General features: G+C 51.3%; 1 protein-coding gene across 3 annotated transcripts; it reads right to left on the reverse strand.

Annotated features, from left to right (window-relative positions):
- Positions 1-273: 273 nt before the first annotated feature.
- Positions 274-7,635, reverse strand: LOC138730809 (transmembrane protein 45B-like). 3 transcript variants are annotated; one of them, XM_069876302.1, is made up of 6 exons: positions 4,996-5,140; positions 4,047-4,251; positions 3,604-3,816; positions 2,505-2,689; positions 1,376-1,521; positions 274-714 (listed from the first exon to the last, which is right to left on the reverse strand). In XM_069876302.1, exons 2-6 carry the CDS (start codon positions 4,231-4,233, stop codon positions 591-593), a joined length of 855 nt encoding a protein of 284 aa, XP_069732403.1. In that variant the 5' UTR covers positions 4,234-4,251; positions 4,996-5,140; the 3' UTR covers positions 274-590. The 3 variants fall into 3 exon arrangements, with proteins under 3 accessions (XP_069732403.1, XP_069732404.1, XP_069732402.1); XM_069876303.1 differs by having other exon boundaries at positions 4,974-5,123; XM_069876301.1 differs by lacking the exon at positions 4,996-5,140 and adding an exon at positions 7,498-7,635 and having other exon boundaries at positions 275-714.
- Between the last annotated feature and the right edge of the window lie 3,760 nt (positions 7,636-11,395).

The following is an 11,395-nucleotide window of genomic DNA, read 5'->3' on the forward strand; positions in this document are numbered from 1 at the left end:
CACCCCTTTCTCCAGGCAGATTTGGCAACATTAAGTCATGTACAGTCCCATTCTTCCAACATTCATCTACTTCTCAAACCGTTTTGAAGCTGGACATGGCCTTAACCTCCAATCTTAAGGATTCAAGAGATCCAGCAAGGTGATTCATTAAAGTACTTTATTGGGGTTCGCATATGCTCTGTGCACATTAAGCTTTGTATAAAAATCCCCTCCACTAACACCAGGGTGAGCGACAGCTACCAGGAGCTTTGAGTGCTGGTTTGGCTCCCTCCTACAGAGGCAAACCAAAAAAATGTCCAAAAAAATTAGCTAAAATCAGCCACACCAATTGGATTCTACCAGCAAACCAGTTCTGCTGCAGCAAGGAAAATTAAAACATCTCTCCCAGACAAGCTGGTTTGCTCTTGCTGCCGTCAAAGGGATACACAGGAAAGGGTTTTATATCTCCTGCTGTGCTCCTCCATCAGGGTCCTGCCTCCCACTTCTGATGCTTCGCCAACAAGTGCCATTGTAGCTTATCAAGACCAGTTAAAATCCTCGTCTCAAGAGTTCTAAGCCAGCAGAGCAGACGTTTCCAGCTCACTGCAGCCTCATTTGTCGTCCGTGGGGCTCTCCGGCAGCAGGGCTCCATTCTTGTTGCTTTTGCGGATGCAAACGCCACAGTCCAGCTCCACATCGATGTCCCCAAACTTCAACTGGCAGGACTCGTTGCAGCTGCAGGAGGGACAGTGACACCAGTCAGGTATTTGCAGGCAGAGAGAGCCATCAGCTCACCCCAGCCCTCTGGGGAACTCTGCTCAAAAGCCCAATCTTTGCAGCCAAGCAGCTTGGGTGTGAGGGCAGGTAAGAGTTGGGGTTGTTCAGCCTGGAGATGAGAAGGCTCTGGGGAGACCTGAGAGCAACTTCCAGTGTTGAAAGGGGCTGCAGGAGAGCTGGGGAGGGGTCCTCAATCAGAAAGTGAGGGGATAGAATGAGAGGGAATATTTTTCAGCTGAAAGAGGGGAGATTGAGATGAGATCTTAGGCAGAAATGTTTTCCTGTGAGGCTGGGGAGGCCCTGGCCCAGGTTGCCCAGAGCAGTGGTGGCTGCCCCATCCCTGGAGGGGTTCAAGGCCAGGTTGGATGGGGCTTGGAGCCGCTGATCCAGTGGGAGGTGTCCCTGCCCATGGCAGGGGTGGAACTGGATGGGCTTTTAGGTTCCTTCCTACCCAAACCACTCTATGATTCTATGACATCCATGGACACCCACTTTTCTTAGCCCACAATGCACTGTTGGCTGGATTTCCCAGGGTGGCACTGGATCTAGGTATTCCTCTTGGTCATTTGAGCTCACGCCCAGTGCTGGGACCCCCCAAAGGCCCCTGTGCCCCACGTACCAGCGAGATGCAGCAGAGTTTGCTGCCAAAACGATGAGAGCACCCGCGTAGTGCCAGCAGAAGCACAAAGTGAGGAACGTGAAGTTGCTGCGGTCAGTCGGGTCCCAGCCTGGTCCTCCCCACGGAGGGGACAGCACAAACCCAACCTGGTCACAGATGCAAGAGATGTTACACATCGACACATGTCAGGCTTTAGCACAGCCCTCTTCTCTTTTCCTCCTGATTTTAACCATCTTGCTGCAGCTGACTATGGACTAGAGGCACAACAACCTCAAGCACCACCTGGATTGATGCTGGTAGCACTCCCAAGCACGCGTGTCTCCTCCAGCTGACACTGGGGTACATTTCAGGTGGAGAGGGATGACCTGTGGACAAGCCTTAGGGCTCACAGTGCAGCTCAGCATCTGCAGAGAAAGCTGACAGCCCAGAGGGTGCACTGCCAGGCTCTGCATTTCTCCTTAGACCCAAAGATGGTGATTACAACATTTCCTGATACTTCCAGTTACTTGGAACAAAAAGAGGAAGAAATCGGAAATAAGAATTGGTGAGGGGGCTGGAGAACAGGCCTTATGAGGAACGGCTGAGAGAGCTGGGGGTGTTTAGTCTGGAGAAGAGGAGGCTGAGGGGAGACCTCATTGCTCTCTACAACTCCCTGAAAGGAGGTTGTGGAGAGGAGGGAGCTGGGCTCTTCTCCCAAGGGACAGGGGACAGGACAAGAGGGAATGGCCTCAAGCTCCACCAGGGGAGGTTCAGGCTGGACATTAGGAAAAAAATTTCACAGAAAGGGTCATTGGGCAGTGGCAGAGGCTGCCCAGGGAGGGGGTTGTGTCACCTTCCCTGGAGGGGTTTAAGGGACGGGTGGACAAGGTGCTGAGGGACATGGTTTAGTGTTTGGTAGGAATGGTTGGACTCGATGATCCGGTGGGTCTCTTCCAACTTGGTTATTCTACGATTCTATGAATTACAGCTCTTGCACTGAGTCTTGTTTCCTCCTCTTATTTACTTAAATTCCAACCAGCTTCCAATTTTAACCCCAACAGACGTGCTGTAAAGGGCAGAGCAGCCCCCACCTCTGCCTTCCTGGGTGGGAAGCTCGCTGCTCAGGGGAGAAAGTTGGATACGCACTGACCTGCCAGAGCCAGGAGCCCTGGAGAAGGAAGGAGCTGGTCCTGAAGGTCTCCAGGATGATGTGGTCTCGGATGAACACCTCAAGGAGGGTGCAAAGGGCACCAGCAAAGATAGCGAAGGCCAGCAGGGAATGGAGGTGGTGGTCCAGAACCGCATCGCTGTAGTCATGGAAACAGAAGAGCAAACCTGCCAAGATTCACACTGCATTAGAAAAGGATACCCTGGGAGTTGTTTTCTTGGAAAAAACATCTGGAAACTGAGACTATGCTCCAGGTCTTGCTATGATCTGCCTGGCGGGAAGAGTCAGACAGCAAGCAGCCTGCTGTCATCGCCTTCACTCTGGACCGCGCAGCCCCCAGTGCCAGGGTCTGATCTGCCTGCAGAGAAGCCCCTGTGGCTGCAGAGATCTCCGTGCCCCAGCCAGGACCAGAGAAGTATCAGGAGGAGCACAGTGCCAGGGACCTTCAGCTCAGGAGGTTGCTGAGAGGTTCATATCAGGGTTTGTGTCTCCGCATCCAACCAAGGTCGGGGGACAAGATCTTTTTTCAATTCCATAGAGTGCCAGCTGCTTGTCACCAGGGGAAGCATCCATCTCTAGGATCTCATGCATTCCCTGTGCACCCAGGGCATCCAGCCATGGCTGGATTCATATTTGGAGAGGAACCACGTGACAGGGGACAGGACAAGAGGGAATGGCCTCAAGCTCCGCCAGGGGAGGTTCAGTCTGAACATTAGGAAAAGATTTTTCACGGGAAGGGTCATTGGGCACTGGCAGAGGCTGCCCAGGGAGGGGGTTGAGTCACCTTCCCTGGAGGGGTTTAAGGGATGGGTGGATGAGGTGCTGAGGGACATGGGTTAGTGATTGATGGGAATGGCTGGACTCGATGATCCGGTGGGTCTTTTCCAACCTGGTGATTCTGTGATTCTAGGGCTCCTTCAGCAAAGAGCCAGCGTCATGCACCTGCACCCTCTCCAGCTCTGGCTGCTTGTGCAGCACCTCACTGGCCTCAGAACAGCCCAAGATTTGGGGCTGCAGCTCACACTGCTGACCCTCCCCTAACCCACACTCCGTGATCTCCCCGGCACCTCCTGTGATTCACCTTCGATGAACAGAGCCACCGACAGCGAGAGCCGATCTAAGCCAAGCGGCAGCTTGAGCGGAGAGTGCGAGATGATGTCCACGATGCCAGAGAGGAGGAAGAAGAGGTAGATGGTGGTGTAGTGCCAGTGGGCAAGGTCAGTCCAGCTGTGTGTCTTGGGGCTGTACAGCTGCAGGTGAGGACCAGTGGGAACAAACTGCTCGACCAATATTCCTGGGCAGAGAACAGAAAGAACAGGCTTGCAGGAAAGGTTCCTTGGCAACGGTGAAGTCGTAGCGATGTTTCCCCAGAGGAAAGTCAGCAAGGTCCCATCACAGAGTGCTACAAGCATGTCCCCAAACCCTCCCACAGCAGCCACAGATGTTTACCCCCTAGAAACAGCCTCAGCCTCACATGAGAGGATGGTGGAGACATCAGGGCAGAAACTCCTCATCATCTCTTACCTGCCAAAGCAAAGAAAGCCTTGATCGCCCCTTCGAAGACTTCCACACGCTGGATCCCATTGCTTGGCTGACCCTCAGCATTGCCTTTCCGCCTGAGATACTTCAGTGGGTATCGCACAGACCACCAGAGACCAAATACAAGGAAGAAGGTGCCCCGGAGGGCGCTGCCGAGGAAACTCGTTGACATTGGGCTCTCTTGCTGGACCTGCAAGGACAAAAAATGCCTGGGACCAACTCAAAGCATCCCCAAGGGAAATGGGCTTCTCGCTTGCTTAGCATCCCCAGGAAACTGCATCCCAACAGAGTGGGTGTGCACGGCCGCGCCATCAGGTACAAATGAGTAATACCAGAAATGGGAACTCAGCACTGCGAGGTTGCCACCATGCACATGTATGTATACCTATCATTAGGACCTCATTGTGCCAGAGAAAAATACATTAGTACCCAAGGAAGCACAGCAGCTCCGTGCTTTCAGAAGAGGAATTATAACAAAGATATTGCTAATAAAAAGCAACATGACTATTATTTTCTTGGAACATAAAATCCCTTCAATAATTACCGGGGCGTGAATCCAGCCAGCCAAGGCTTTGCTGGGCCCTACAGGCTGCACAGCAGGAGGAGGCAGCAATGTAAGAACCATTTCCAAAAGGAAATATTCCACATACATATTCCACACAACCTTTGTGTCACACAAAAGCGGTGACTTGAGACAACAGAAAGATTTCATTTCCAGTACGAAGAACTCACTGGACCAACATCACCAAGCAGTGAAGATGGAGAAGAGCAGGGGTACAGCAGTTTGACTGGCCGCCACAGGCAAAGTTACATCCTACAAAGTATTTAAACCCATACTCAAAGTGTTTAAAAAAAAAAAAAATCCCAGAGCAGCCAGCACAGAAAGGAACAATTAACAACCTAAATGCTTACAGCAGTGAGCTTCTGATGTTACCTTGGGGTGGCCTTGTTTCTTCCAGCAAGACCTGTCTCCTTGCTCTCTGCATGCATCTATCACCTGAGGAGGTCTCGCTCTTTCCCTTCTCACAGGCTGTCTGGTCCTTTTCTAGCTCGGATGTGCATGGAAGAAGGTATTACTCATCCTGAAACTACTGAACTAGCTTGCCCTTGCATCACAAATCACATCCTCGCTGTGTTTATAAATACCAAAGCAAATTGCAGAGGCTGGATGAACAACTCCAGCACGTTCTCCAAGTCCTCCCACACTAGAAAGTAATTAGATACTGCAAAATAAGGGTAGGATGCAGTGTGGCAAGCGCCTTAGGTGAGAGAGAGCTCTGCAGGATGTCCCCTGGCAGGTTTTGACTGCAGAGCTGGAATTCATGGAATCACCAGGTTGGAAAAGACCCACCGGATCATCGAGTCCAACCATTCCTATCAAATACTAAACCATGTCCCTCAGCGCCTCATCCACCCATCCCTTAAACCCCTCCAGGGAAGGTGACTCAACCCCCTCCCTGGGCAATAGGCTCAGCCCTGCGTGGGCAGGAGTGATGTTTGGGTGTACAGGCTACTGTCATCCACTGCATCTCTGGTAACAGGGAGGCTCAAAACTGTTTACACCGCGTTAAGGCTTCCTTTCAGGAGGGAAGTTACTAAACAGCCTTCAAGGCAGATGAGAAACACCCCATCCTAGGAGCTGGTTCAGGGATGGGTGATGGTTTTCTGCTCTAGTTTAGATACCTGTGTTAGGGAGAGATGCCTCACACCCCAGTCTTTCCTGATTATAGCCTGGACACCCAGCCCAGGGCACATCACTTAATGCACATGCTGAAGTGACTAAGAACAAATGCTACTAAAGCACACTTAAGCAGTGCACAATTGCACGATAGATAACCAAATTTTACCATTGTCCTACCAGGAATGTGACTCTAAGGGCAGCAGCCTGAATCTGGAGTCAGGAACCATACCCTCATCAAGATACACAGCAGGAGTGTTAATTTGACAGGCTTAATTGGAGGAGAGCAGAGACATCCCAGTGCTCAGCCATTAGGAATGACAACCGACACGTCCCACCTGCAGCTCCAGATGTTGCTCCAAGCTGCACCAGCATTTCATCCAGCTTTAACCAGGGATTTATCACCCCACATCCACTGGGAATCCCTTCACCTTAATTACCAGCAGCCCCCAAAACACTCAGGTCCAGAGCTTTTCCTGGGATGTCCTGCCCCAGCCATCCCTCTCCCAAGCAGAGTAGCCTCACTCTTCATTTTGGTGCTGAGGACCCTTTTGTTTTGTCACCTCTCAGCAACCCAAGTCAGCAAGGTTTTTGGTAGTTGCCATGAATCCCTCTCGCTTCCTAGCACCTGGACCCAGCACTTCAGCAGCCACCACGTGTCCTGGGGCATCTCCGACCTAGCAGAGGTGTCCCAATCCCACCTTTCAGTGAACCAGAAGCTTGGATGTAGCCCACTCAAAAAAACCCCCACCTTCTTTTGCAAAACAGCTACTATTTTGCAGAGAAACCAGACACGTTTCCAAGCAACAGTCCACTCACACAGCTTATATCCAAAGTGCAGAAAAACAACATCGACACAGCCCCTCAACCACCCCAATGAGCCCCAAACTGGTACCTCTCACCTGCCAGCTTCCCCCGCCCCAATATTTGAGTCCATGTTCACATAAAAGCTGATTTAGCTCCAAGTGAGCCATAACCAGGGAAGAGAGCACGGCTGAGGAAAGGCATCCAGGTTATTTATTTTTCCTGCAAGCTAGTTTGTCTGTCACAGGACTTGAAATACGACTGCAGTCAGAAGTTATTACCTGAGCTGCCCTTCTCCCTCTGCAGCTTCCAGGCTGCGATGCTTTTGCTTAATAGCCATACGGGAGCTGCCTGCTCTGCTTACGGTGCCTTGTGCTGACTGCTCACAGCCTCCCTGGGCTTGGCTCAGGAAGGATGGAATTTCTGTCCAATTTCCAGGCTCCCCCTCCACCAAAACCATCGCAGCTCCATCACCATCGATAACTTCAGCCCGGTGTGGGGGCTTGCTCCCACTGATTCAGGGGGATCAGTGCCGCCAGGATGATGTTGTCCATGGGGATTCATGCGTATTCCCTACAAGCACCCGCGGGTGCAACCATCAGCATCGTAGGACGGTCAACCTGTGTGCAGAGGGCAAGCTCAGCACCTCACCACGGACATTTGAAGGGTCTTCTCTGTGGATCCTCCTCCATCCTTGCTACCCAGAACAGATGAGGCACAAACTCCTTCTCCTGCCAACCTTCTGTCATGACATAGCTCCAAAAACGTGATAACACCCCTAAAAAAGAGCTAAAGCCACAGATTGCTGGCAGGCTGCCTCCACCAGCACCAATTCTACCATCACACTAAGCCTTTTCCTTGCGCTGATGGGCTTTCCCCACCTCCCTTCTCCCCAAGCTCAAGCGACCACATCCATCCCACGGCACAGCTGCCCACCGACGTGTTTATCTCTACCTGCGACTCCTGCCTGTCCTTCTCCCAGCTCCAGATGTAGCAGAAAGGAGCGGTTATTACTCAGGAGAGGCAGATAAAGGGAGAAGCCACTGTGGGGAGGTGGCTTTCCGACAGGATGTTTAGAGCTGAACATCCCGCGGGCCACTTCAAGGCGCACTGAGTCAACTGGATTTCACAACCTGGGACACCTCCTGTCTGCTATTAAAAAAAATAAAAAGCTAAACAAAAAAAGCCTCCCAGACTTTGACACAAAAATCAGGATGAGCAGCCAATTCCATTCCCAGGACAACTATGTTCAGTTATTATGTTGGGTTTTTGGATGACTGGGGAAGAAGCCAAGAACAAACAAGGCTATAGCATCGCCCGGCATGGCCAGGCTCTGCTGGGAGGGCTCTGAAGTCCCTCAACTGGGCTGCCAGGTACATGATAACCCTTTTAGGGGCTATGACCTTATAAAAAGTACCTATAGGCAGGAGATTTTGGGCCAGGAGCTCACAAACCCATCTCCCAGCCCAAAGCAGCCAAGAGGAGGGAGACGACAGCCCTCTCTCCCCAAGAAGGGAGGACACAGCAGCCTGTTCCCACTCTTTTTTTACCCACCCGACACTTGATGCTGCCTGACACCAAATATCCAGACAATTCACTCCTGATCTGCTGCACATGACGTTCCCAATGGCTGCACAGCCAGGCTTAGCATCCCACCAGCTGCTCGGGTGAGCAGTGCAAGTATCTAAAGACAAATAAATCCCTCCAGGCCACCCCAACATCCCCATCTCCCTCTGGAGCAGCGAGCTGATGGTGCAGAAACACTTGGTATCAAGTCCTGAGCCTCCAACCAGCCGAGGGCCACTAACAACCACTCAGTGAATTCGCAACCCGGTATTTCTTCACGTTGCAACCACACACACATAACTCCTCATGCAAGCGAAAAAAACCCCAAGCAAGGCCACAGGGTAAGCTGTGCCCAGCCCTGCCAAGAGCCACACACGTGAGCCAGCACCCCAGGAAGCCTCAAGGCTGGAACAGCATGGAATCACACCAGCACAACCTTCCCAGGGTGATGGGCTGTTCTCCAGCACAGCCATAAAAGCCACCAAGCCATAGCCAGGAGCTCTTTTATAGCCATTATCTCCCCATCAGCAGTAGCATGTAGGAGGAAAAGGAGAAGCTGGCAGTGCTGCTGAACCCTACATCCATCACTGCTCGCCTCCAATGGCGCTCAGGGAGCAACACAGAACCATAGAACAGCTTGGGTTGGAAGGGACCTTAAAGATCATCCAGTTTCAACCCCCCAGCCATTGGCAGGGACACCTCCCACTAGATCAGGGGCTCCAAGGCTGATCCAACCTGGTCTTGAACACCCACAACTTCCCTGGGCAACCTGTTCCAGGGCCTCCTGACCCCCATGGTGAAGAAATTCCTCCTCATGCCCAGTCTAAATCTGCCCCTCTCCAGTTTATCCCCATTGCCCCTCATCCCATCACTCCAAGCCTTTGTAAACAGCCCCTCCCCAGCTTTCTTGTAGCCCCTTCAGGTACTGGAAGGTCCCCTCCAGGTACATCTGAGAGCTGAGCACACATGCAAGAAGGTCCTGACACAGCAAGGAAGCCCACAGCACCAGAGGGGCTTCTAGAAACAGAGGCAGCTTCACAAGCTCGCAGGGCAATACCAGGTTAAGCCCAAGCACAGAGAGAAATGCAACACCCATAGGAGCTCTTCCTTACAGACCCAACACTAAAAATAGCAGAGCAAGAAGAGCATACCCTTATTGATGGAAAAAGAGCAGCAAAACCAGCAACGACCTCTTTGAAGCTTGTTTTTTTCTTTCTGCAACCACCTAGCTCAACAAACCATCACCCCAAAAGGCAGGTTGGCACCAAGCCATTTGCCAAGCAGGAGGATTTAAGCCTTTGGAGAAAGTGGGGAAAATGCAAGCTGGGAGGGCAGCACCTGGATGGAGAGGGGAGGAAACCAGACCCAGCTGGAAAGGATCTACTAGGGGCTGAAGGTGCCTTTCTCCATGGAGCTTAAAGGGCCAGCGAAGTGTAAAGCCCAGAGAATCGCAGAATGATTAGGGCTGGTAGGGACCTCAAAGCCCATTTAGTTCCAACCCCCTCCCATGGGCAGGGACACCTCCCACTAGACCAGAGAAAATTTTCAATGAAAAGGGAACTTGTATTAAATCGCCTGTGAGTCAGACAATAAAAAAAGATGGTAGGCGCAGTAAATGATTGAAGAAAGGGGGATTTGAACCTTCTAAACCATTTCCATGATAAAAACGAGGATGAAGTTGTGACAAGGGGTTGGGAACAAGAGCCTGATGAGGGGTACCCAGGGGAAGGATGGCACCCCCCCAGTCATGGATTGGATCACTCGCAGAGCCTGCATCCTAAAATCATTGTGGGAATAAACAGAGCTCCATTACAGTCCCTTAGCTGCAACCCCCTGAAGCGTGGAATATTATGGGATTATACCAGCACACGCCTGCCCTCCTCCTCCTCCCAGGGAGAGACCGGGGGAGGCAGATCCATATCTGACCCACTCCAGCCCCTCCACCGTTCTCAAACCGAACCCTGGATTGAATTCAACTTTATTTTTTCTCTTTTTCTTTTTTTCCTCAGCTGCAACTGCAACATCCTCTCCCTGCAGGTTCATCATCATCCTCGGTGCTAATGAAAAAATGTGATATTTGCCTGCTTCCTGGGGGTGGTGGGAGGCACAATCTAATTAAAGGTTTGCCAGCCACTCGAGCGCTGCAGATGGATGGTTGTTCGGGAAGTGCAAAGGATTATTATTATTATTATTGTTATTATGACGAATGCTAATACCGGCTTTCATAAACAGGCAGCAGAGGAGGTGAAACAGGTGGTATAAGCATGGGCAGGGCTTGTTCTGCTGCCTACACCATCATTTCAGCCTTACAGAAATGTGGCTGTGAGGGATGGCAGATCCTATCCTTGAATGAGGAATGAGTGGCTCGTGGATGGGCTGTCCTAGGGTTCCTTGCCTTTCAAGCTGAAGAAAGAGCTGCCTGCCAAGATATGTGGCTGCTTTGAGGGGTGTTGTCTGGTTTCCTTTGTAAGAGCATCTTGCTTATCACCGTTGGGATGATCAGTGGCTCCTTCCTAGCTCAGATGAGCAGGTTATTTCAGGAACAGCTGTGGCCCTCACCCTTTAGCAACACCATCCAACATCAGGCTGCTCTTACACAAGGCAAAATCCACCCTGAGATGTTGCCCAGGTCACTACAGAATTTTTGGAGCCAGCTGTGGATATGGCCACACCTCTACCCCCTAGTCTGCTCCAGCTGCATGGCTAATGGGTTCAAGTGTCATAGAATCATAGAAGCATGGAATGGTTTGGGTCGGAAGGGACCTCAAAAGCCATCCAGTTCCACCCCCTGCCATGGGCAGGGACACCTCCCACTGGATCAGGGGCTCCAAGCCCCATCCAACTTGAACACCTCCAGAGATGGGGCAGCCACCACTTCTCAGCACAAAGACACAAGCTGATAACTCGATTTATACAGTGAAATACATGATTTAGGACAAGTGACTGATATTCACATTGTTGATAAAAGCAATGCCGTCTTTAGGACTGTGCTGGTATGTCTAGCACAGAAGAAATAATTGTGAGGATGGCCCGTGCTCCTTGTTATAGAATAAGCCACCTCTAGACCTCTTACCATGCCCTCAGCAACCTTCATGCCCTCATTCGGATACATAGACTATTCACAGATATGTTTTGTAGCTAAAACAAACCCCTCACTTCTCATCAAGAAATGAACACCACCTGTATTTTCTTAGTTAATCACGGGCTGTACCTCTCCTCCTTGGCTGACCTTCATACCTTGGGAAAGAATGTGTGCCAGAGCTGGAAAACAAATTAGCAAGCTCTA

This window comes from Phaenicophaeus curvirostris, chromosome 25 (assembly GCF_032191515.1).
Source record: "Phaenicophaeus curvirostris isolate KB17595 chromosome 25, BPBGC_Pcur_1.0, whole genome shotgun sequence".
Lineage (NCBI taxonomy): Eukaryota > Metazoa > Chordata > Aves > Cuculiformes > Cuculidae > Phaenicophaeus > Phaenicophaeus curvirostris.

Excerpts from the sequence above, each read along its gene's own strand:
- LOC138730809 (XM_069876302.1), bottom strand. The coding sequence starts at position 4,233 with ATGTCAACGAGTTTCCTCGGCAGCGCCCTCCGGGGCACCTTCTTCCTT. Across the intron at positions 2,690-3,603 it reads GGTGGCTCTGTTCATCGAAG|GTTTGCTCTTCTGTTTCCAT; the intron begins GTGAATCACAGG and ends GAATCTTGGCAG. Across the intron at positions 1,522-2,504 it reads AGGGCTCCTGGCTCTGGCAG|GTTGGGTTTGTGCTGTCCCC; the intron begins GTCAGTGCGTAT and ends ATCTGTGACCAG.